The sequence below is a fragment of the Camelus dromedarius genome, chromosome 14 (genome assembly GCF_036321535.1).
Source record: "Camelus dromedarius isolate mCamDro1 chromosome 14, mCamDro1.pat, whole genome shotgun sequence".
NCBI classification, from domain to species: domain Eukaryota; kingdom Metazoa; phylum Chordata; class Mammalia; order Artiodactyla; family Camelidae; genus Camelus; species Camelus dromedarius.
Genome location: NC_087449.1, coordinates 66,012,310 through 66,037,873, shown reverse-complemented (window position 1 = coordinate 66,037,873; position 25,564 = coordinate 66,012,310). Strand labels below are relative to the sequence as shown.

Sequence of the window (25,564 nt, the reverse complement as noted above, 5' to 3'; positions counted from 1 at the left end):
GCCCTTTAGTCTGTCCCCTTCTCCTCCGGCCTAACCTGCAACCCCTTGAGGCCAAGAAGTCTGATGAGAGCGGGGAGCGGAATCGTTCCCGCCCCGCCCTTCCCCACCCAGGCTTGGGCGTCCATCCTGCTCGGAGCCGACCCCTTCCGCCTTCTCCTTCTCTTCTCCAAGTCTCCATGACCTGCGGTCTGGGGAGGCCCCTCGGCATCCAGCGCCCCTCCTTCCCTGTCCTCACTCTCTTTCCACTCCACTCCAGAACCCCTTGAAACACCGCCCGATGCACTTGGACTTTGGGAAAATAAAAGCAAGTCTCTTGGCGGCCCCTCCCCATGCTGTGCTATAGAAAAGGAGGACGAGAGGCAGAGGGGGAGCGCAGAGGCCCCCCGAGGAGCGGGCTCTGGTGGGACAGCCTGGGCCTCCTTCCTCCCCCCTCTTTTCTCCTTCCTCCCCTCCTTACAGGCATCACTCTGCGGATGCGGAGAGGGGGCTATGCTCCGGGGGGCCCCGGCCCCGCCCCTCCCGGGGCCTCCCCCTACTCCCGCGGCGCCTAACCGCCGCCTGCCTCTCTCCCGCAGTCCACGGCATCAAGTGGACGTGCAGCAACGGCAGCAGCAGCTCGGGCTTCTCGGTGGAGCAGCTGGTGCAGCAGATCCTCGACAGCCACCAGGCCAAGCCGCAGCCTCGGACCCACAACTGCCTCTGCACCGGCGGCCTGGGTGAGCGGGGTCCCCGGCGGGCATGCGGGCAGAGAGGGCTCTTCCCGGCAGCAGGTGTGAGGGCAGGGGGTCGGCCCGGGGCCAGGGCGGCTCTCCCTGGTCCTGCCCCGTGGGGCTGGCGGGGCTGGCGGGGCTGGTGGTGAGGCCCGGTTTGGGCAGGAAAGAGTGGTTTCCAGAGAGGCGGGCAGGCTCCCTCTAGGAATTTGGGCAGCACAGCTGGGAGGCGGCCTCCAGGGCACACATCCACATCCACCCACAGTGGTGCCCTCCAGGCCCCGGGATCCTGGGCATCATCAGCCCAGCCGGAGCCCAGATCCCCAGGCGCTGGGCGGACATGGGCTTTTCCAGGAGATGAGCCCTGAGTCAATGGGGCTACTCAAGCTAAACCTCTTGCTTTAACCTCTGTCTCCAAGAATGTACCGTGCCCCGCACCCTCTGTCCTGATGTGTCTACACTTCTGATAATGGTATTTGCTCTTTGAAATGTGGATCTTCGCTCCTTCTGCTGCCTTAATTAGATATTTCCATTAGAGGGTCATGTCACTTGTCTGCAAAGTCTTCATGCATAGAGGAATCTCGGTGAGGCTGTAAAAGGATCTGGGGAGAATTCACCCTTTTATCAAAAGCAGAAGTCACCCTTATCAGATGGAATGAAAATTACTTCGGAGCGGAGGCCTGGAGGCAGGGCCCTGAGGGAGACTTGCTCAGAAACTCAGAGCCTGAGGCTCTTTCTTCTCTGCCACTGAACTGGGGGTTAGGGCTCTGTCTTTGCTCAGCTCCTTGCCCAGCCAAGGACAGGCTGGGCCTAGCTAAACACGGGGTGGTGACCCCAGGTACCTTTCTGCAAAGGAAATGTCTAGAACCCCCTTTGGTCCTGGGGCCTAAGAGCTAATCCAGAGAGATGCACTGTTCTCCACCCACACACACACCCCAAACTCAACATCCACCCCACCGTCAGCTTCTGCCAGGAGCTGTTTTTCTTTTTCTAATGGAAGTACTGAGGGGGTGAACCCCGGACCTCATGCATGCTAAGCACGCGCTCTGCCACTGAGCTATACCTGCCCCTCAACTGTCAGCTTTTGACTTCCAGTCCTAAAGGGCCTTCTTGAAAGGGTACGGCTATGGCCTGAGCAGGTGTGGAAAGTTTCATGGGAGGGGAGAGGGCTCTAGCCACCATCCCAAACTGAGCCCCTCTGGCCTGCGAGAGCCATTGCAGTGAGTGGTGTCTGCCTCCTGAGGTGGGAAGGATTTTCCTGGAGGATGACATTCTCCTCGTCCTCTCCTTCCCCACCTCCTGTGCACTGGGACATGCCCATCACTGTTTGGAGAGGGCCTCAGGGGAAAAGCCCCATAGGACACATGAGAACTCGGAGTGGGATAAGTGGACCCGAGACCCTGAGTGTCTGTCCCACGCCAGCCCCGGTGGGCAGGTGCCTGCCTGGACTCCCAGGCTGGGCTTTGCCAGACCCCAGCGCACAGGGACAGGGTCCACCGCGGTCCCAGCTCTGACTCTCTGCGTGTGTGCGTGCGCGCGTGTGTGCCCGTGTGGCGTGTGTGTGCGCGGGTGCGTGTTGGGCTTCCGATCTCCGCAGGAGCGGGCAGCAGCGTGCACCACAAGTGTAACAGTGCCAAACACCGGATCATCTCGCCGAAGGTGGAGCCGCGGACCGGGGGGTACGGGGGCCACTCGGAGGTTCAGCACAACGACGTGTCTGAGGGCAAACACGAGCACAGCCACGGCAAGGGCTCGAGCCGCGAGAAGAGGAATGGCAAGGTGGCCAAGCCCGTGCTCCTGCACCAGAACAGCACCGAGGTCTCCTCCACCAACCAGGTGGAGGTCCCCGACACCACCCAGAGCTCCCCCGTGTCCATCAGCAGCGGGCTCAACAGCGACCCGGACATGGTGGACAGCCCCGTGGTCACAGGTGTATCCAGCATGGCGGTGGCCTCTGTGATGGGGAGCTTGTCCCAGAGCGCCACGGTGTTCATGTCCGAGGTCACCAACGAGGCCGTGTACACCATGTCCCCCACCACCGGCCCCAACCCCCACCTCCTCTCCCCCGATGCCTCTCAGAGCCTCGTCCTGGCCGTGAGCTCCGACGGCCACAAGTTCGCCTTCCCCACCTCGGGCAGCTCGGAAAGCCTGGCGATGCTGCCCACCAATGTGTCCGAAGAGCTGGTCCTCTCCACCACCCTCGACGGGGGCCGGAAGATTCCAGAAACCACCATGAACTTTGACCCCGACTGTTTCCTCAACAACCCAAAGCAGGGCCAGACGTACGGGGGCGGGGGCCTGAAAGCCGAGATGGTCAGCACCAATGTCCGGCACTCGCCACCAGTGGAGAGGGGCTTCAGCTTCGCCACCGTCCTGACCAAGGAGATCAAGACCGAGGACACCTCCTTCGAGCAGCAGATGGCCAAAGACGCGTACTCCTCCTCCGCAGCGGCCGCGGCGTCCAGCTCCCTCACGCTGACCGCAGGCTCCAGCCTCCTGCCATCGGGCGGCGGCCTGAGCCCCAGCACCACCCTGGAGCAGATGGACTTCAGTGCAATAGACTCCAACAAGGACTACACGTCCAGCTTCAGCCAGACGGGCCGCAGCCCCCATGTCCACCAGACCCCTTCCCCGAGCTTCTTCCTGCAGGACGCCAGCAAGCCCCTCCCCATCGAGCAGAATGCCCACAGCAGCCTGAGTGACTCTGGGGGCACCTTTGTGATGCCCACGGTGAAAACGGAGGCTTCATCCCAAACCAGCTCCTGCAGCGGCCACGTGGAGACGCGGATAGAGTCCACTTCCTCCCTCCACCTCATGCAGTTCCAGGCCAATTTCCAGGCCATGGCAGCGGAAGGGGAGGTCACCATGGAGACCTCACAGGTGGCCGAAGGGGGCGAGGGCCTGATCAAGTCTGGGGAGCTGCAGGCCTGTAGCTCCGAGCACTACCTGCAGCCCGAGCCCACCGGGGTCATCCGCAGCGCCAGCGGCGTCCCCATCCTCCCGGGCAACGTGGTGCAGGGACTCTACCCCGTGGCCCAGCCCGGCCTCGGCAACGCCTCCAACATGGAGCTCAGCCTGGACCACTTCGACATCTCCTTCAGCAACCAGTTCTCCGACCTGATCAACGACTTCATCTCCGTGGAGGGGGGAAGCGGCACCATCTACGGGCACCAGCTGGTGTCGGGGGACAGTGCGGCGCTCTCACAGTCGGAAGACGGGGCCCGCGCCCCCTTCACCCAGGCAGAGATGTGCATCCCCTGCTGCAGCCCCCAGCAGGGGAGCCTGCAGCTGAGCAGTGCTGAGGCCGGGGCCAGCACCATGGCCTACATGCACGTCGCCGAGGTGGTCTCCGCCGCCTCGGGCCCGGGCACCCTGGGCATGCTGCAGCAGAGCGGACGGGTGTTCATGGTGACCGACTACTCCCCGGAGTGGTCTTACCCGGAGGTAAGACCATCGCCTCCCCTGCCCGCCTCACCTGCCCACCACCAGCCAGCACACAGCCAGGGGAAGTTCGTTTGCATGGCTCTGCCCTTTCTGGGAAGCTCTGGGCCAGGCAGACCAAGCTGTCCCCTCCCTCTGTCCCCAGGGTGCTCAAATTACCCCGTCCTCTCTCAAGCAGTGTTCTGTCCTCACTGGAGCAAGTAGATTTAAAGTCAGGGGTCTCCCTTGGAGGCCAGGGCCCCTCCAAGCTCTGCCAGAACAGTGTTTGCTGTCACCTGGCTTATGTGTTAAGATTCCACTCATATTTTGCTTTGCTTCTTTTTTTTTGAGGGAGGGAGGGTCCTAAGGCTGCTGAAAAAAATTTCAAAAATCACCTCCAGAGACCATCTGGATCCATTACCCTTGATTTATTTCACAAAACAAAACAAAAACAAATAATTCCCATCAAATTGAGAGGGAGGGTACAGCTTCCAAATAGTGACCTGTGAGATTCGGGGGGTATATCCAGCCTCTTTAAAAGCAAAGGCATGTTATATGACCCAGGATCTTACACGATCCCACCTGTGGCCTCCTCCCCCGCGAGCCCCCACCTGCCTCAGTTCCCGGGGGGCTGAGATCTGACGTTGAGAATCAGAGCTCCAAAGCCCAGGACCCGCAGGAAAACCCAAGTCTTGCCAAGGTGGCACAAGTGTTTAAGGAAGGAAGCTTTCCTTTTCCTCCGAAATAGAGTGGCGTGAGGAGGGGACAGCATGGCCTGAGCTTCCTCTAATCCCAGGTTGCCCACTAGGACAGGCTCCCTGACCTCTCCCAGCCTGCCTGCCAGGTGCTCAGGGAGAGAACATTCACCGCCGGGCCCAGATCGGCACTCTCTCCCCAGGAGCTGGCTGCCCACGGCTCCCTTGCGCCCACTGGAACTGCCACCTTCCCTGGACGCTAGGGCAGGGGCTGATACCCAGGACACCAAGGGAGGGGTGCTCCTGAAAGACCTGGAAGCTCATGGGGTACTTTCTTTCAGCGTGGGCGGTGCAGGGATGCTCGCAGAAACCCGTGCACATTCCAGACCCAGGCGCTAGCAGGCGCTCCCAGGGCAGTGCCTGAGTCAGGACGTGGTTATGGGGTTCTGTGAGAAGTGAAGCATTTCTGAGAGCCCATCTCCGCTTCAGAGTCTCCCCCAGGCCCTGGTGAACGGGACAGCAAGGCCCAGGGTGAAGGGCATGTCTCGGGGGGCACTCCTGGGCGTCAAGCGTGGCTGTGCCGTGACTTCACCTGCCTGTGACACCGGCACCCGCCTCCACGCGAGGTGTGGTGCCAGGAGTGCTTGTAAAGCCTTTGGCCCATAGTAAGTCATCAATAGTTTATGAGTATATCATTGGTGACTATTCTGTGAGCATCACAGCTCATGGCCCACTGTTCTCCTTTTTGTGTCCCCCTGCCGTGGCCGTGGCAAAGAGGCTGCTCACTGGTTGATCGTGGTGGCCTCAGAGGGGTCACCTATACTGGGGATCTCAGCATCCCAGTCTTGACCAGGAGGCTCACACCTCCCCTGCCGCCTTCCTTTACGGCAAGGCCGAGATACAGTCAGCATACAGATGTCCCCGGCTCTCAGCCCAGGTAGCAGCCCCGCCCTCAGACAGGAGCGTCTTAGAACTATGGCAGGAGTCAGAAGGGCAGCTCCGCCCGCGCGCTGCGTGAGTGCCTGCAGGCAGCGTGCTCGTCAAAGCCTCGGGTGTCCACAGGCGGCTGCCCTGCGTGGTAAGGAGCACAGGGCTGAGACTGGACAATCTGGATTCAAACCCTGGCCCCACACTGACTAGCCGGTGACTTTGGGCAGGGTCGCTGCCTTCCTGCATCTAAGATCAGGGCGATGATTTCCTCGCGGGGTTGCTGTGAGGACTGAGCGAAGTGTCTGCCTCTTCCATCCACCTCCACAGGGTCCCCAGCCCCCACAGCCCCCCAAGACTCCAGAAGATTCTGACTCAGTTTTCTCTTGGTGTGGCTTGGCATGACCCTGTCCCCCTGGGGTGAAAGGTCAGCTCAGCTCAGCAGCTTAACCCCCATGGGGCTTAAGAAAGCAATTCAGAGGGGTCTGAAGGGAGGCCTGGGACTCGGGTGCAGGGAGGTCAGAGCTGGGGGTTGGGGCTCTGCCTCTCTGGCCAGGCTCTGAGACCTGCCTCTCTGGACCTCGGTTTCCTGATCTGTACGTGGCTGAGAGGGGTGGCCTCAAGGCCCGCCAAGTCCTCGGACCTTGGAGATTGTGTCCCCGGGATGCTCTGAGGCTCCCTGGAGCCCGAGTCCTGTGGGAAGAGGAGTTTCTTTCCCCTGGGCTCAGCCTTGAGCTGTGACTGCCCATCCCTGGGCTGGTCTAGGCCCTCACTCCGGCCCCTGGGACCTACGGGCTCCAGTCAGGGACCCTGAGCAGTCCTGGACCTCTCGGTCCTGTACCCAAGGAGTGGCTGTCGGGTCCCTAACCTGAACCTCGGAGAAAGTCAGTTCAGCAGCTGGCCACGCGAGGGCGGCACAGGAACGGGAAAGGAATGGGAGGGAGCGCAGGGAGCGGACTGCCCGGCTCTTCCAGAAGCTCCCCATGCTTCCAGCCACCCAGGAACAAGAGCAGGTCAAATTCAGTTTGATTTGGAAAATGCTGGCCTGGGGCCCAACGTGGCTGCTCAGTGAGGCCTCTGCCCGCCCCTTGCTCCCCACCGTCCTCCCCTACCCGGGCCACTGTTCCCAGTCCAGCAGCAGGGGCCACCCCACTCCCAGTTCTGCAGGAGAGGGCATCTCTCCCCTGCCCCGCCCCTCCCCTCACAGCCCCTAGGTGGGCGTGGTGCCCCCTCACCCTCTCCCCTTCTCTGCCAAGAAGAAGCCTGCTTGCTGCCTCTGACAGGAGCCCGGTTCTAGCCAGGCTCTGCCAAGCTGGTGGAGGGCTCTGTGGCAAGACACGTAGGCCCCAGGGGCTCTTCCTAGTCTGAAAATATGGGGTCGGTCACCCAGCGCCCCCACCAAGCTCTGAAATTCGATGGTGCCCCGGCACCCACTTCGCAGGAATGCTAAGGTCTTGCTGTCTCTTCTTGGAGCATCCCTCCCTCCCACAGGACACTCCCATGTCTCCTTAGTTCTGTCCACCTCTTCACCTCCAGCTGCAGCTGGTCACCAACACACACACACACACACACACACACACACACATGGGAGGTGTCCCTGGGCCAGGGCCACCCTAGGTGCATCAGAAGTCCAGGTCCTTTATCTCAGGGCTCCCAGGGCACAGAGACCTCAGACAGCTCAGATCTCCTCCCCCAAGCCTTCTGCGTCATCTCCCTCCACTGAACTCCTGCCACACCAGGCCCAGGAGGCTGCAATTAGAGCTGTCAGGTGCCCGCGTCACAGCGGTTCAGCCCAGTCAGGCCGGTGTTGCCATGGAGACCATCGCCTGAACTGATGGATGCCCAGCCCCTCCCACAGCAGTTTCCATGGAGAAGGTCCTGATGTGCTCCAGTAACTTCCGCAGCCCTTTGTTCCTCACAGCAGCTCCAGCGTCATGCCAGCTGCTGTTGATTGGGGTTATTTATTTTTCTTTCCTTCTCACATGGTGACTGTCTGTGGCCTTTTGAAGCCACTGCTCTTCCACTGCCCAGGATCCAGGGATGATCATGCCCTGAACTGGCTTCTGGTGCTCCCAGGAATCCCAAAGTCAGGTTCCACGTGTGCACACCTCCCAGCCAAGCCCCCACTCCCAGCCCGTGGGCCCAAAGTTGCTGGCCCCAGTCCCGCCATGCAGGCAGAACTCCAAATCTCTCTATGTAGCTGTATATCTGAATTGAAGAATGTTGAGGCCAGGTGGGCCCTAGGGTTCATATGCCACCCAGAGAGGTTGGGCCACTTGCCTGAGGACACACAGCTTCTAAGGGGCAGACTTCCTGCTTTGGCTCCTGGTCCCGAGCTCTCTCCAGTGTCTTCCAAACTCTGGTTGTCTAGCAGCAAAGTGACTTCTCCAGGCACTGCAGCCAGAGGAAGGTAGGCCCATCCAAGGGCACAGGGGCTGTACCTTCCCGTCCGGGAGAGCCCCTTCCGTGGTGGAACCTCTCTTCTGTGCTGGGCTCTGGGGGGCCCACCTCCACCTCATCCCTGGAAACACACCCTCCTGCTGCTGATACCCAAGGCAGCCCTGGGCCAGGCCAGGCTGCCAGGAACACTGTGGGGAGCCTCAGGAGCAAGTCCCGGGTTGAGGCTGGGGTCCCTCCGGGTCATGGATGGGCCAGTGCCCAGGATGGGTCACCCAAGAATGAGCGTCTTCCTGGCATTAGGCCACAATGAGAGGGCTGGGGTCTGGTCTCCTGGCCTGGAGAGGTGGAGGAAGGAGGGTCTCAGGCCGCACTCCTCACCCTTCTGTCACCCCAGCCTCCAGCAGGTGCACCTCTCGACCTTCTCCCGCCTGGACACTAGGTGGTGCTCCCCACCCAGTCCTGGGCCGTTCTTGGCCCCTCGCTGGGAAAGGTGAGTGGAACCTGAGGTCAGCCCACCCCAGGAGAGCCAGAGGCCAGCAACCCTACCCCCTGCATTCCCAGAGCAGGCTCCCCCACAACTCGGTAACCCAGCCTTCCCCTCGGCTGTCTGAGCCCTGAGCAGGGCACCTACACCTCATTGCCCACATCAGGCAAGACAGGGTGCTGTTCATCACCAAGCGGGCACAGTGACCTGAGAGCAGGACTGCCCGGGGCACTGAGACATAAGGCTACCTCTTTGCTCTGTGGCTGCCCTGGCTGGTTCCAGGGGGAGTTTGGGGCGTGCCCATCCTTTTCCTCTGCTCCACTGCTCCTGGGCAGGATCTCCTGGGATCCTTGGGGGCAGGGCCCCCTCCCCTCCAGCTAAGCAAGGTCATCTGAGCCCCTCTCCTCCGTCCCCTCCCTCCACCCCAACTCCGCCGCCTACGGGAGCAGCTGCCCCGCACAGCCAGGCTGCAAGCACGTCAGTGGACCGTGTGTGCAGAGCGAGGGGGCTAGCAGGCTGTGTGGGCAGTGGCACAGACAGTTGCCCTCTGTGGCTCGGCACAGAGTCCAGGAGGTGATGTTCAGCCCCACCCCATCCCCAGCGCCCAGCAGGGAGCCCCTCTCCAACCCAGGCAACCTCCGAGCCCCTCCGGCTCTGAGCCGGCCTTCCAATTTTCTGTTCTGCTGTCTTTCTCTCGCCTTCTTCATCCATGTCCTGGCTTCATCCATGTCCTGGCTGTCCTCACCACACCCTTGGGATCCTGGGTCTCCCCTCATCTCCTCACCAGGACTTCCAGTCCCTGGGGGACCACCAAGATGCTCAGGCCTATTTCCACAGCTCAGAGTTCCCACAATCTGTCCACCAGCCAATGAGAGAGAAAGCCCCCTCCCCACCTCCATTTCCTTCCAGGGGTCCCACCGGCCGGTTTGCAGGGGCATCATGGGCTGAAGGGTTTGGAAAGCTCTGTGCTCCCTGCTGCTTGGAACTTGATGTTCCGATTCCATAAGGGGGTCAGGGGTCAGGACTGCTAGCCCTGTGTTGGATGCCAGCTGAGGAAGGCAAGGAGCATCTGGGGGGGATCCTCCCCCACCAGGGACTTGGGGACAGGGGTGGCAGCTAGGGTCCCTCCTCCTGCTGCAGTCCTGAAACAGCGGTTCTCAAAAGTCAGGACATACCGCAGCTGGGAATCTGCACGAGGGCTGGGAGTGCAGACCACTGTCCGAGCGGTGCCGCCAAGGAGGGCGTGTCCCTCCGCCCTCCCTGTGTGACTGACCCCCTCTGCTCGCCTCTGTTCCCTCCAGGGAGGAGTGAAGGTTCTCATCACAGGCCCGTGGCAAGAAGCCAGCAATAACTACAGCTGCCTGTTCGACCAGATCTCAGTGCCTGCGTCCTTGATTCAGCCCGGGGTGCTGCGCTGCTACTGCCCAGGTGAGAAGGCTGTGTCCCAGCAGAGGCGTGGGGCCCCGGAGCACCAGATGCCAGTCACCCTGGGGGAGGGGGTGACCCTGGGAAGTTGGGTCATTACTCTGGGCCTCGGCGTCCCCTGATGTGAGGGATTCGCTATTACGATGCCATCTGTTCTGGGCTGGTGGACCCCCTTAGCAGGCGGGACACAGGTGTGCTCAGCTGGGATTTTGCAGAGAACCTGATGGGGGACTGTTCAGGTATCCAGTGAGCCAGGTTGACACACCCAAGACGGGCCGCAGCAGGAAGATCTGACCACCCTCCGCCTGAAGATGACCAGAGCTGGTGAGAGCCAGGCGGGCGGAGGGCTGCCAGCTGGGCCTGGCATCGGGGCCATGAGGCCTCCCTCTCTCCGCTGGCCCGTGCCTCCCACGGCCCAAGCCAAGCAGAAGCCACAAGAACAAGAGAGCTCATGGAACCAGTCCCCCAGGGCACAGAGCAGGTCAGAGGGGGATGGAGAAGGTCTGGAGGAGAAGGGGTGTCAAATTGAGAATATCTGCACAACCTCCTTGAGAATTTGGTGAAGCCGTCCACCCCGTGGCCAGAAAAAGGCACCAGCTCCTCGTCCGCCTCCACTTTCAGGGACAGGGGCCCCCGAGTGCTGCCCTGTGGCTCTGGCCTTCTCCCTCCCACTGAGACTCATCATTGTCATCCATGTAGCTTCACGTCCTTATCTGGTCAACTTGTCCTTGACCTCTGGCCATTACCACCTGCCAGTGGCATGTTGGCTCCATGAGGACAGGGACTGTGTCTTTCTCGGTCACCATTGTGTCCCCAGGGCTCAGAAAGTGCCTGGCTAGATAAACAACAAGGACCTCCTGTACAGCACAGGGAACTGTATTCAGTAGCTTGTAATAACCTATAATGAAAAAGAATATATGAATATATATGTATGACTGAATCACTATGCTGTACCCCAGAAACACATTGTAAACCCATTACAGTTTAAAAGCGCCTGGCATGTCATGAGAAGGGAGAGGATATTTGTGAAGGAGTCTGTTTCTAGGGCACATGTTTTCTGTTTCTGGGGCTGGTGCTGGGAAGGCCCCTTGACTGACATCTCATGGGCATCGTTAGCTCCAGGCTTGGCCCGTCCAGCTTGCCCAGGCGGTGAGCAGAGAGGCAGGCGAGGAGGCAGGTAGCAGAGGGCCCCAGTCCATGTTATCTGAAGCTAGGGCATCTACAAAAGGTGAGAAAGAGAGCCCCCTGTGGAGGGCCAAGGATAGGGAGGAGAAGTGGGAGCAGGGGTCCCGAGGCAAGAGTAGAGCCAGTCAGTGCCAGGGGCCTGGTTCCACCCGGGGTGATCCAGCTTGAACCCAGGGCTGCCCCTGCTGTCTGCATCCACCCAGCCCGGGGCTCCTGAGCTGACATGGAACATTCTCTCTCTCCCTCCATCTCCCCACGCAGCCCACCGGAGCAGAATGCCTCTGCTCCAGGGCTGGGCTCACCTGCTTGGCCTCCACTTCATCCCAGTAGCCACGTCCCCACAAACAGCCCAGGGAGCCAGGGCTGCTGGTCCTGCCCCCACTGGCCGCCTGGCTGGCTGCACCGGACCCACTCAGCACCCTCTGCTCCCTGGCTCCCAGCAGCCCTGCTGGGCCTGGACCACAGCCACCCCGGATGGATGACAGCCAGGCTGGGCCAGCCTATCCCAGCTCAGGGCTGTGTGTGGCTAATGCAGCCCTCCGCCCACCTCTGCGGGTGAGCTGGGGGAGAGGGCAACGTGTTATTAAAGTGTCCGCTTATCACCTGCTGCTGGAACAGGACTCGCCTTGCCTATAAATAGATGCACTTCCTGTACCTGGTTCTGGCCTGGCTGAGGACCCAGATCTTGCCTGTCCTGAGTTATCTGAACCCTCAAAAAAAAAAAAAAAGACCGGCCTTTGCGTGCCCTCTGGATGGTGTCCCAGGCCAGGACCTGGCAGATCCCGGGGGCTGGATCAGTCACACCGCGCCCATCCCACATCAGCCGGTTACCTTCTGGCAACTTGGGCCTGGTGGTTGACCTCTCTGGGCTTCCGTTTCTACATCTTTCAAAACCACCTGCCAGATGGGCAGGAGGCTGAGAAGAGGAAGGTCCAGGAAGCTCCTGGCTCGCAGGCTCAATTCTTGAAGCTACTGGGCATGTGGGGCCTTGCCCTCCTGTCCTGGAGGGGAGCCGGAAGAGGGGCCCTGGGCTGTTCAGATCTCAGCAGGTGGGTCTCCTGGTCCCAGAGCATCTCTGGGTCCCCAGAGCTGGCAGGAGAGTCTGCCCAGGTCACTGTATCTCCCAGCCCTTCAGGCTCCCCTAACATCCTGCATTTTGGACCCAGGGAGGCTCAGCAGGTTGAGAACCAGGGCTCTGCTCTGTTCTACCGCTAACTGCAAATGCGGGTCCCTTTTGGACATCCATGTTTTGACGCCCTGACTGAAACATGTCATTCTGGCAGGGGGCACTGGGTGGAACAGCAGGCACTCATTCATTTCTTCATTCAGCAAACAGTTTGCCAGGCACCTGGAATGGAGCTACATCCCAGCCCCTAACACTGCCCTTGACCCCAGGGAGCTTTCAGTCCAGGAAGGAGTTGGTCATGCACATGAGCAACATCCTAGGGGGTGAGGCTGGCTGCTCAAGGACATCTCCCCTGGGTTTCCCAAAGGCTCAGGGAAACTGGAGCTGATCTAAAAGAAAGAACACTTGAAGCCAGAACCAAACAAGCCGTGCCAAAAAGGAGGCCTTGGAGGTCTGTGAGCACAGGGCAGGACACCTTAGGAGCTAGAATGACATGGGAGGGGGCACAGAGGGTGAAAATGGCCACCGCCCACCAGCCTGGTGCACCTGCCCAGGCAAAACAGATGGGGAGACTTGACCCTGGCCAAGTAGATGGTTCTTCTGGGCAGCTCCGCCTCTGTCGCTGGCCACAGAGGACACAGAGTCATGGAATCTGTCTCCTGCAAGATTCCAGAAGTGCTGCAAGATCGGGAGGGGGACGGCCACGCCGGACCACTGAGCTCGGGCGGCGCAGCGGTGGAGGACTTTGGACTTAGGAAAGGCAACCTGAGCTCAGAAGAAGATGGAAGAATTCCCCCAATGGGAAGATTTTGCTAGAAGCAGCCCCACGCTGGATCCCTTGAGGCCCCCCATGCAAATGATGCAATTCAAAATGAGATGGGCAGGTGTGCTGTGTTTTGAATCAATTTGCTCAACAAACAGGTATTAAGAGGCCATAACAGGCCAGGCATTGGTCTTGGTACTGGGCATGAAGAGGTGACCAGGACAGACCGTCTCCCCGCTCTCACGGAGCTTACCTTCTACTGCAGGAGGCAAAAAACAAACAAGGAAAGAAAAAGATAACCACGATAACTGGGGGAACCACGTCGAGACACTAGAATATGGTGATGTGATAAACTCACTTGGGAAAAGGGAGGTTCCTGTGGACAGACTGATGAGGGAAAGCCTCTGGCAGTCTGGGATATTAGGCTGGAAACTGAATGATGAAATGGAGCTAGTCATGGGAAGAGTGGGAGGAATGCCTCCAGGCAGAGGGCAAAGGAAGTGCAAAGGCCCTGAGGCAGGAACAGGTTTGGTAAGTTGGAGAAATATAAGGGTGGTGGGGGAGTGGAACGTGGCTAGGTTGGAGAAGACAGCAGGGACCAAATCATGTGCATCCTTCTAAATCTTAAGAAAGAGTTTGATTTGGTTTTACTTGCTATGGAAGCCATTCGTTTTTAGTGGGGAGTGATTTGATCTAAATTATGCCTCTAGAAGACGATTCTGGGTGTGTGGGAGAATGGATTGTAGGAGGGAAGAACAAAGCAGGGAAACCATAGGAAGGAGCTGAGCGGTGATCTTTCCCGACTCAAGGAGAAGGGCTCCCTTGGGCAACACACTCCCACGGGTTTCATGGGGTGTGGCCCTTCTGACCCATCCCAGCAGGAACAGGTAGGTCTCGGGTGTGCTGGGGTAGCCCTCAGCAGGAGGCTAGTGCAGGAGTCCAGGCATCTAGGCAAGAAATGATGGCAGTTTGGGCCAGAGTGTTGGTCATTGGGATGGAGAGAGGTACATGGACCTGGACTTGCTGATCAATTAAACACGGGGAGGAAAAGAGATTCCAGGAAACTTCCTGGGCCTGCGTGCACCAAGCTGCTGGGCTGGGACCCAGTAGACTGTGACAGGTCCTCTCTGCTCCGTCACCTGGGGAAGGATGAGATGGCTTTGCATCTGCCACCATTCCAGCATCACCGCCAGTTACGCACATGCCAGGAGGTGATACATGACGAGCAGCCAGTGAGGAGGACCCTCCAGCTGGAACATCTGGTACGGAGAAGCCTTGAGCGCCCCAGGGGCCAGCGAGAGGCAGAGGCTTACTCAGAGGCGCAGAGCAGAGCGGGCTCAGACGGGGCACACGCTGATGCCCTTCCTTCCTGTTGGTAAACCAGGCAAGTCTCCAGGGAAAGCAAGTGACCGCGAGCTTGGAGATCTGCCCAGGGATGCTGTCAGAGCCCAGAGAGGTCTGGACTTGGCTGGGGCTCCCTGCCCAGAGAGGCGCTGCCGGAATTCCCACGGGACCCACCCACCATGGAGCCAGCTTGTGATCTGGTGCTGAGGGACCCCACCGAGGGGGAAGCACAGGGCAAAAAACCACAGGTCATCCTGGGACAACAACCTCCTGCTCTGGGGACAATGGCATAACCCATCCACCTGGGATGGACAGAGGCCATGAGTCAATGAGTCGGTTTTCCCATCAGACATCCTCAGAGGGAAGCCAGAGTTTTCCTCGGCCCCGGAGAGCAGCTGACTTGGACCGCTTCCTCGAGGCTAAGCTGCTGAAAACCAAGAGCCCAAACAGTAACAGGATCCTGTGTGTGTCCTCCCTGGAAATCTGTCCCGGGGAGGCCCTAGGCACTGGTGTCTGGTGTTCCAGAAAAGCAGGGCAGAGAGCACATAACCCTGATGTCTGCGGGGTCCGAGGCCGGGCAGGGCGGAGCAGCCTGCCTACCCCCACCGGCCCCCAAGACTTCAATATCCGCCTCAAGCTCAGAAGTGAGCAGGTCCCCGCCAGGGGCGGGCTTCCCTCTTGCTGACAGTGAGGATGCCCCATTCGTTTATTCAACCGATACTTTTCGCTGAGCCCCACATTGCAGGCCAGAGCAGCTCATGAGGCCCACAAGGGTCTGTCTTCCTGAAGCTTCGCATTCAAGCATCAGAGGGACGAGCAGATTTCATGCCAGCCCCCGGCCCAGCCCCACTGGGCTCAGAGTCGCAGGCACAGCCGAAACTCTTGCCCTCACCAGGGAGGCAGAAGAGCTTCTAAAAATACACAGAGAGCCGTGCTAAGAGTCAGGATAGGCTCGTAGGAAAAGGTGAAAGAGAAATGAGCACAAAGGGGTCCAGCGCAAATGCTGTGCCTGAACCCTGGCTCGGATGGACTGGAGGGCGAGGAGCCAGCCAGCCACGGGGCAGGGTGGTGGACCAGCCTCCCATCCATTCATTCGGCCGATCAACACAGGGCTCCCAGTCCCTGTCCTCACCACAGAGCAGAGGAGCCAACCCCGAAGGGCCGTGGGGAGAGGCCAGTGTACTCCAGGCTGTTGGGTGGTACCCAAGCTAAAGGGTGCCCCCCACCCCTACCCTGACCCCTCTTCCTTTTGCTTTCAGCTCATGACACTGGTCTTGTGACCCTGCAAGTTGCCTTCAACAACCAGATCATCTCCAACTCAGTGGTGTTTGAGTACAAAGCTCGGGCCCTGCCCACGCTCCCCTCCTCCCAGCACGACTGGCTGTCACTGGACGGTAAGAACAGCGCTCGGGTCCCTTTGCCAGGCCCTACGCTAGAGGGACACTTGGGAATCCTATGCACAAGGTGTGAAAAAGGACACATCCAGGTCTCCTAACTTGCACTCCAGGCACAAGTCTCCACCTCAGGAGGACAGACTGGGTCCCCATCCTTCATCTCTGTCTCTCCCTGGGACAGAGTGAGTATGTGAGCTTGGGTCCAGGGCCTGCTGGGGGGCTCTGAGTGGCCAGGCAAGCCCCCAAGTTGCTGAGAGGACCCGCTCTCTCGATAGACCTGGAGGAGCAGGGTCCAAGCATCCTCAGCTTCCTGGCCCCCTCCCCCCACCCCCGGGGGCTCAGCTTCTCAAAGCAGGAGGACTTCCTAGAGGCCATGATCAAGCCCTGAGCCTCTGGGGCAGGGGAGGGGGTGGGGGAGTGGAGAAGGGCAGAGTGGGCTTCTTTCAGATTCCAAGACCTGGACTTTGTGTTGAGGGCTTCTGCCAGTTAGGGACAATAAGTCAGACCTTCTCTCGGAAGCCATCCAACAGCCGCCACCCTCTGCTTCTAGGCTGCTTTTCCTTTGGCCTCTGCCCTATAGAGCGTCTGACACAAGCCCAGGCTTGTGATCGTGGCTGAGGGTGGAGGGCCAAGGAGTCCCTGCATGCTCCAAGGGAGGAGGCAGGACGTACCAGCCAAGGATGCATCCCTGAGAGCCGCCGGCCTCGTCCATGGGGTGCTGAGTGCTGGCTGCTCCCCTTGGGGAACCAGAGGCTCTACAAAGAGAAGCTGCCAAAGACAGGTGCGGGGTGCCATGGTCCAAGGCTGCCCTTGCAGGCCTGGGCACGCCTAAGGGGAGCCCCGGACTTGGCCTGGAGGGGAAGGGTGCTGAGCTATCAGTCTGCTCTCTGCACTGGGCCAGAGTGGGAGGGGTGGCTATACACGGCCTTAGCATCAGGGCAGCTGCAGAGGGGCCTCTCTGTGGGACACCTCGCTGGAGATCTTGTCAGCCCGAGGCGTTGGGTCTTGGCTAAGCTGACCCTGGGCCCTCTGTGGGGCTCACTTACTTAAGCTCCCCTCCCTCATCCACAGCAGCCCTTTGCCTTCCCACCTCTCAGCTTTCCCCTGGCTGCTGGCTGCTGGGCCATTTCTGGGCTTGGGTACATGCCCTGGGCAGCTTTCTTGAACCACCCAGGGTGCAAACGTCAGTCTCGTCCCAGCCCCGGCCCCAGCAATGACAGGGTGCCTGGCAGCCACCCTGGCCACTAAACCCTCTGAGCTATTCCCAGAAGTGGCTCTGGCTCAACAGGCATCCGCACCCTGGCAGTTGTTGCCCGGGAGCACCAGGCTGGTCTTGGCAGCCACCCCAACCATGGCTGAAGCCAGCCAGAGCTGTAATGATGACCTACAGGATGTAACAGACAAGGGCAGGGTGACCAGGGGCTCCCGTTCAGGAAATCCTGTTTCCGTTTTGCAGAACAAATAGGAAAGGAAACAGGGAACTCTGCAGAGCCCCGGCTCTCCCTGAGTGACCAGGTCACCTCCGCAGGGTGGACTGAAGGATGCTGAGACCAGTCAGTGTAGGACCTGCTGGGGAGGTGCAGCCTTTCAGAGAGCCAAGTCCAGCCCCGCAGTGCCTGGGAGCACAGGAAACATCAGCCGCCGCCCCCCCCCCCCCCCGGAAGCCTGGAGAGCAGGCTGTACCAGGAGGTGGTGGCCGGCAGGGGAGGATGCTGTGATGGAGATCCCGGGGAAGGCAAGCCACCTTAACTGCTTCATGACAAGCACATCCCTGCGTCCCTGGCCACATGAGGCCCTTCGGGCAGTGGGCCTGCTGCCAGGCAGGACGCTTGCTCTGCGGCGGCCTCCTCCGCAGGGACTGGGGGCTCTGACCTCCACAGGCCTCCCCCTGAAATAAGCTCCCCCCGCCACCCGCCCCGCAGCCCCTGGCGGAATACACCAGAGAGATGACAGGAGTTGGGGAGAGGAGGCAGGGCTACCCCTACAGAGAGCAGATGGGGGCTGGGAAGGAGCCCAGGCACCTCTTGCCCTAGGAGCTTGAACAGATGTCCTTTCAAGTAGTGGGAGGGGAACGGGGGCCAGGGCGGAGGAACTGTGAGGCCCCACCCTTCCAGGGTAGAGGGGAAACTTCTCTCTCCTAGTTCTCGCCCCTCACCGCGCCCCCATCCTGAACCGAATACAAGCGACTTATTCACCCAAGGATCCTTTTCGCAGCATTTCACCAGCCTGATAAATAATAGCGGTGGGGGGAGGGGAGCAGGACTGCAGCCGCAGCGCCAGGAGCACAGTCCTCCCGGTGCAGAGGGGGCAGCTGGGACAGCCCGGGGGGGGGGTCCCCCGGGCTCTGGCCGTCCCTGTGGTCTGGCAGTGAAGAAGTGTGTCGGAGAAGATGCTGCAGTGGCCAGGCTGTAAGAAGCCCTCCTTTCCTCTCCGCTCCTCTCCCCTCGCGTCTCCGCAGCTCCTCACCTCCGCCCCTCCCGCCCCCACGGTTACCGGGCAAATTCTCAATTCGAGCTGCGGGGAGGTGGAGGGGCGGCGGTGGAACGGGAGGGGGCGAGGGGACTGCGGCGCCGAGCAAACTGGGGCGCGGCGGCCCGGCGGCGCGCGTGCACAGACACACCCGGGCACGGACACACACGCCTGCACACACGCACGCTTGCACGCTGGGCGCAGCTGCAATGCAGGGGGCCCCGCGCCCGCGTCCGCCGGGATGGGCCGCGGCAGGGCTCTGCGCACCGAAGGCCGGCCCCCGGCAGCCCCGGGGGACAGGACGGGGACGCGCAGCCGGGGCTACGCGCTCGCGTGCCGGCGGCCGACTCCCGCTGTGCGCGGTTCCTGTGCCTCCACCCGTCGCCCAGTTCGCAGTCTTAGGGGCGTTCCTTGCCCCTCCCCCATCCCAGAGCGGGGGGGGGGGGAAATGTTTGGGGAGAAATTCTCTGCTTTCATTTTTTTTTTTTAAAAGAATTTGTTTGCGAAACTACAGGCTGGGTGGGGGATGCGGGCATCGAATCCGCGCGAGCGCGCGTAGCTGCAGCAGAGGTGGCGCTGCCTTTGTCCTGGGCGCCGCCTTTGTCTGAGCAGCCCCGCCGGGTGGGAGGCGATCGTCCCCGCGGAGAGACATCGGCGCAGGCGCCCCACGTCCCCTAAATCTCAGCTGGACACAGCCATCCGGGCGGAGATGCAGCATGAAAATGGGGGGAAGGAGGGAGAGCAGAGAAGAGGGGGCGCTGCGGCCACCGTCTACCCACTCCGGCCGACTTCGGGGAGCGCAGCTCTCTGGGTCTCTGAAGCTGCAGCGCTTCCCCCAGACCTAGGGGGCACCCCTCGCCAACCCCACCCTATTGTGAAGTCTTGGGGTCACAGGCCCTGTCTGCTTGGACCCCCACTGCCTAGAGCAAGCTGGCAGGTTGCTGGTCATTGTACCTAATTGTCTTATGAATGATTGCATGAATGAATAAATTCTCACGGGACACATCAAGAGAGCTTAATTCAGCCCAGTGTTCAGGAAGGCTTCCTGGAGGAGGTGACCCCCTCTGCTGAGACCTCCAGCCTGGGCAGGCAACAGCCAAGCTAAGAGGGATGAGAAGTAGCAGCAGGGGCGCCAGGTGGCGGAACTGCGCGGGCCTTTGGCCAGGGCACTCTGGGAACTCCCATTTTCACCGTTTCTGCCCCCTCAAAGGCCCAGGTTCAAAACATACTTCCCCAGGCTGTTTGCACAAGGACCCCCGAGTGGTCTGGGGCAGGCCAGCCGTGAGTTTGGGGTGCAATGGGACCTCTTCCGGGCAAGAGGCAGTCAAAGCAGCCAGTTTACCCCCGAGACCGTTTTCTGAGGGCCTCTGGGGTATGTCACTTCTGCCTGCTCTGAGTCCCTGGATGCAAACACCCAGGGCTGTGCTGAGCGTGGAGAGGATGTGCTGTGTTTAGCCAGTCTGGCCCGGGCCTGCGTTTGCAGAGAATAAACCTAGGCCGTTTGACACTGTGGCAGCCCACAGGGTGGGGCTCACATCTGGGCAAGGGCACTGGGACACCTTTAAATGACCCCTGTCCCTGGAAGAGAAGAGGAGTGGAACTTCCAGGTGGCCCGTTCTGTTCTTTCTCTTGAAGCCATCTGATGCTCCCCTGGCCCCTGGCCCCACCCCCACCCACTGCCCCCTCTCCGAACCCCGCTAAGCCGCTTATTCTTAGACTATTTTGAATTGCCTCTCAGGCAGCTGAGCCTCCTACTTGGGTGAGAGGGTTGGAGGGACGGTGGATGCAGCTTTCCTGGGCTCAGCCAGCTGGCCACCTGGGCAGGTCTCCTCCCGACCCTTGGGTGGGGGAGAGACCTCGTCATTGCAGGCCTAAGAGGGGAGCCAGGACTGGAGCTCCCCCTCATCACGTAGGTGCCTACTTCGGTGTAGGAAGCCTCAGGGCAGGTTGGACACCCCTGGCAGCCTACCCTCTGGGTCACCAGAGCCAGAGGAGGGTATCCGGTAAGCCAACCTCTGGGGCAGCCTGGCCCCATGTTAGAGGTGTCGGAAAACTGAGACCCTTGCTCCCCTCTAAGGGGGTGGAGAGAAGGAAAAGCAAGATTTGGCCTCCGGCTTGGCCTTCTGCTCTGACCAAACCCTCTGTGCTCACAGACGGAAGCCCTGAAGCTGGGATGGTCCCAGCTCTGTCCCCCTCCCCCCACCTCCACGCTGCCTGTTCCTGGTATGTGGCCATGCTCCTGCCAGCCTCTCCCCTGCTGGCTGGTTTTTAATAGCAGCCTCCACCCACCAGGAGTGAGAGACCACACACTGACCCAGAGGCCACGGGTGCAGCCCTGTGGCCGTGGCCGCAGGAGAGGCCATTCCAGCTGTAAGGCTGGCCCCGCCCCTGGGAAGCTTCTGGATGGTCTCTCCCTCCCACGGTGACAGTCTGGGGCATTCTGATGAGTGTACCTTGCTGGCTCCTCCTGGCCTGGCTCCCTCCCTCCCGCAGACCCCCTCCTCCCAGCCCGCCTTCCAGTCACCCTCCTCTGGGCCTACTGTGTGGCAAACTGTCCACATGGGAGAACACGTGCACAGAGCCAGACAGAAAGTGGGAACAACCAACGGCATCACTTTTACCAAATAATGTGGGGGGAGGAGCAATGGTTAAGTAATTTTACTGTAAATCATTTTAAACGTCACTGTTTTGCTGAAACAGTTTGGTTTGTTTTATGGCATAGACTACAGAATTCACGAGAGTTTTTTCAGATCGGACAGACAGCATCAGTGAATTGTCTTGACTTTGGAGAGCTGCCTTGAATGACAGGCATCGTCAGTGCCCGGGGCCCACACCCTCCTGCCTCTGGGAGCACTTTGGAGGAGCTTCAGAAGCTCTGGCACGGGGGTTTGCCCTGTAAGTAAAAGGGGGCACTGCCAAGAACCTTCTGGCCTTCACCTCAAGTGGGGTCTGGGGCACGCTGAAGCCGGTTGGCTCACGGGTCTCTGGGTATTTCTTTGCATAGTGGGGACCTGGGAGATAAGGCGGCAGCAGAAGAAGCTGGCTTGAGCCAGTCTTACACTCGGGACTTGAAGCTGAGCGGCAGGAAGGGCCTTCTCTCCGCGCCGCAGCTGTCCAGCTAGAGCCTTGCCCCAAAGCACAGGCTTCCCGGGCATCATTGGCGTCTCTGTTCTCTGCAGGGTCCGCATCATTACCAGCTGGGGTGAGTGTCTGTCCTTAGCCCTCCTTAGGCAGAAACCAAGGGACCTGGTCCTCAGATGCCTCCTGTGGGCGTGATCTCCTGCTCTTAGCAGCTGGGGCCACACCAAATGGATCTGTGTGGAGTGCTCTGTCTGGCAGGAGGGGGTCACCTTGGGGCTGGCCTCATCCGCCTCCCTGCAGCAGTGACAAATGGGGCCCTGCAGAGAAACGGCAAGCCCAGCACCCGCAGAGGCCGAGGAGGCAGCCTCCGCATCCGCGTCCTGGCCGTCGGGGCAGGAAGCAAAGTAAAACCCAAGGGTGGAACCCCGGAGCGCCGGGCAGCATGGCTGTTCCTGCAGGGTCAGCTTCCCGGCCACCTGGGGGCAGGCAGCTCAGCTGGAGACAGGACGAGGGGAGGCTCAGACCCTCCGATGGTCCGTGTCAACCGACTTGCCCTTGACCGTGCCTCAGTCTCCTCAGCTACCATACAAGTGACCACAGTCTCGGGGGCTTGAGACAGAAATGTCTCCTCTTCCAGGTCTAGAGGCGAGAAATTCATAATCAGGGTATAGGCAGGGCCACACTCCCTCCGGAGGCTCTTGGGGAGAATCCTTCCCACCTCTCCCAGCTTCTGATCCTTGGCATTCCTTGGCTGGTAGCAACATAACTCCAGCCTCTGCCTCTGTCATAATGCAGGGAAGACGATGTGGAGTCTTGCCTCTGTGTGTGTCTCTGCACCTGTCTCTTCTCTTCTTACCAGGATGCCACTCGTTGGATTAGGGCCCACCCGAACCCATGAACTTGTCTTAACTAGTTACGTCTGTAATTCACTAATTACAAAGACCCTATTTCCTAATAAGGTCACATCCATCATCACCAGCCTCGTCAGAGCCGCCATCACCTCTTGTCTGCAAGTCATGCAAGAGCATCCAGGGTGGTCCCCCTGCAGGCAGAGGCACGATTCATTCTCCATACAGCAGCTGGGGGTCTTGGAAACATAACCGAACCTGTCACCACGACTGCTTAAAACCCTCCCACTGTTCCCGGGATAAAATCCAGCCCCCTGCCTTGGCTGACGGGCCCCCCGCCGCCTGGCCCCTCCTCATGCCACTGCACCATCCCTTATTCTGCTCGCCAGATAAGGCAGAGGGAGAAGAGAGTGGCCCGGGAGAAAGCAGGCTACAGGGACGTTAACAGAACATTCCAGGAGAAGCCAGTGATGGAGACTGAGAAGGAGCACTTGGGGAGTCGGAGGGACACAGAAGACGGGGGTCCTCAGAGCCTAGAGTCAGAGGACTCCCCGAGGAGAAGGGTGTGGCTGGCGAGGTCAGAGGGGCTGAAAGTCCTCACGTGGATTAAGGACCAGACAGGCCACGGGTGCTCTCTCCTGGGCCCCTCCCTCCCCCCTCCACCGCCCACTCTCCCTGAGGGCTCAGCCCCACCCAGGACTCTCTTTACTGGTCACAAAGGTAAAAGTGCACTGATGTGTCCTCCTTTGTACCTCTTCTCGGATCCAGATCCAGAACCATCCATCTAGCTGCCCCGAGGACAGCTCTGCTCCGATTTTCCTGGGCAAGTCAACGTGTCCCAAATGCTACTCAAGACTATTCTTTTGACCCACTCCTTCCCCACCCTAGGTCTCCTACAACCTCAGTGGGCAGTCCGCCCCAGGAAACCGGAAGTCCTCCCTGAGACTTCCTGCCCCCCCCCCGCCCCCCAGCCCATCGCCATCCTGGCGGCTTCCTCTCCCTCGCTGCTCTCCCTTCTCTTGGTCTGCTCCACCACCACCTGAACTCAGCCCTAATGTTCTCACACATCCTAACCAGGCGTCTGGCCTCTAATCTTGCCTCCTTCCGCTAGGGTCATTCTTTCTTCCCTCACCAGACACTGCTCTAGGCTCTGGGGAGCCTTCGTTTTCATGGTGTTTATATTCTAGTTGGGGAGAAAGACAGTGGACAGATCACAAAGGAACGGTCAGGGCCCTTACAACGGGCGGCCTGGTAGAGGGTGCCTGAGTGGCTGCTTTAGGTTGGGGGTCAGTGGGGTCCTCTATGGGAAAGTGACAGGACGGGAGGGAACCAGCCAAGCTAGGGTCCTTGGAAGCACATTCCAGACAGCGCGATCACAGGAACAAAGTCCCCTGGGACAGAGCAAGCCCAGTGTGTTGGAGGATCGAGGAGGCCACGGTAGCAAGCAGCAGAATAGGAAGGGGCTGGGCCACAGGGGTGCCCAGCAGCCAAGGCTGGGAGCTGGATCTTATTCTGAGGACAGTGGGAGGGTTTTAAGCAGCTGAAGTGACACACTCCGTTATGTTTCCATGAGCCCGCTCCCCGCCGCTGGTGCATGGGGCATGAAGTATGTCTTCACCTGCAGGAGGACCACCCAGAGTGATGCTGCGTCAGTGCGGGCAAGAGATGGTGGTGACTCCGACGAGGCTGGTGCTGATGAATCCCAAGAGACACAGTTTGGGAACGTTTGGGGGTAGAATCAAGGGTCCTGCTGATGGTCTGAAGACCAAGGATGAGAGAGAGAATGCTGGGTAATGCCCAGACGTGGGTCTTGAGCAACTCGGGGGCAGGGGACCACTTCCTGAGATGGAGGAGTCGGAAGAAGCAGCAAGGTGGGAGAGAGGGGAATCTAGCGTTGGTTTTGATCCCATTATGGTGGGCAGCCTTCTTAGAGTCACCGAGTAGACCACTGGGTTGAAAGTTTGCAGGCCAAGGAGAGGTCCAGAATGGAGGTAAAATTTCGGTGTCATCAGCACATCGACGGACTTTAAAGTCGTGGGTCTAGATGCGGCTGCTCCCTGAAAGAGTGTAGGTGAAGGACAGGCGAGGGCACAGGGTCAGCCCGGGGCTCCCCCAGGGTTTTGCATATCAAGCGGAAAAGCCCCTGGCACAGAGATGAGAAGGAGTGCCCAGCGAGAGGAGGAAGGCAGAGAGGAGGTGATCACAGGGAGGCCAGGAAAAAAGGGTGACTCAAGAAAAAGGATGTGGCAGCCGTGTCAACACCCGGAGGAGGGGAGCAGAGCGTTCTAGGCAGAGGAAGCCACGTGTAGGAAGACCCAAAGGCAAGACGGAGCTCCGTAAATTTAAAGGACCCAGGGAAGTGGCTGAAACTCCAGCAGCCTGTCTCTGAGCTCAGAGCCCCGACCTTACCCTGTCTGGGACAAGAAAGGAAGGACCAGGAGCCTCTCAGATGCACCTGGCCCAGGAGATCTGCGCCTCCATCCTTCCATGTGCAGCAGGAGTAAAGGACCCAGCCCTGCTTTTCCTGCCTTGCCCTTGGATGTTGGTCCAGCAAACCATCTGAAGGGTCTGCAGGCCCCAGGGAGGTGGCTTCCCCGTCCCTGGGCTCTGGGGGAGAGCCTGCACCTGCTCTGATCCCAGGGACAGGCTCCCTCCCAGTTGTCCCCCACTGGGGTGCAGGGTCTGGAGGCGAGCCCCAAAACATGCACAAACTGTGACTCACCCCTGCACATGGTGCGTGGTTGTCAGACCCTGTGAACGGCTCTCACACCTAGTGCTGGCTGTGGCTGGAACGCAGGATCCTGCAGATAGACCCGACGGCTCCTAAAGCAATGACATCGGACTCCCGTGACCCTGCCACGTCATCTGGATGCGGTTCAGCTGCGCTCCAGGGGGCATGGCCTCGAAGAAAGGCCTCTTGACAAGGCTGGGACCCAGAAAGATCAGCAGGCGTGGGGATACCTTGGCCTTCCCTAGGACCCTCCAGAATGCACCTCCCTGGAAAAGAATGGAGGTGCTGCTCTGTTGCCCAGCCATGGGAACAATGGTCCTGAGGCTGTGGGACTCAGGACATCACCAGCGAGCGAGCGAGGAGGAGGGCTGGGGGCAGAGTAGGGGCTGGTGTGGCCTCCAGGAGGAAGCGAGGTCCTGCAGGTCCCCAAGCTAGGGGAGAGGGGGCCTCCACCTCCCCCACCAATAATCCAGCGCCTCACAGGACACAGATGGAAAACAGCCTCTGGCTGGGGCCAAGCCCAAGGCCTCTCCTTTTAAAAACTCCTAAAAATACACATGTG

The 25,564-nt window shown here is 60.0% G+C and overlaps 1 protein-coding gene across 14 annotated transcripts in view; it reads left to right on the top strand.

Annotated features, from left to right (window-relative positions):
- Positions 1-25,564, top strand: part of CAMTA1 (calmodulin binding transcription activator 1) — an 829,301-nt gene that overhangs the window by 737,245 nt on the left and 66,492 nt on the right. For all 14 annotated transcript variants that reach the window (XM_064494103.1, XM_064494108.1, XM_064494102.1 and 11 more), the window contains 4 exons: positions 576-716; positions 2,308-4,154; positions 9,938-10,064; positions 15,739-15,873. In XM_064494103.1, coding sequence (XP_064350173.1) covers positions 576-716; positions 2,308-4,154; positions 9,938-10,064; positions 15,739-15,873 — 2,250 coding nt within the window. The remainder of the gene's footprint in view (positions 1-575; positions 717-2,307; positions 4,155-9,937; positions 10,065-15,738; positions 15,874-25,564) is intronic.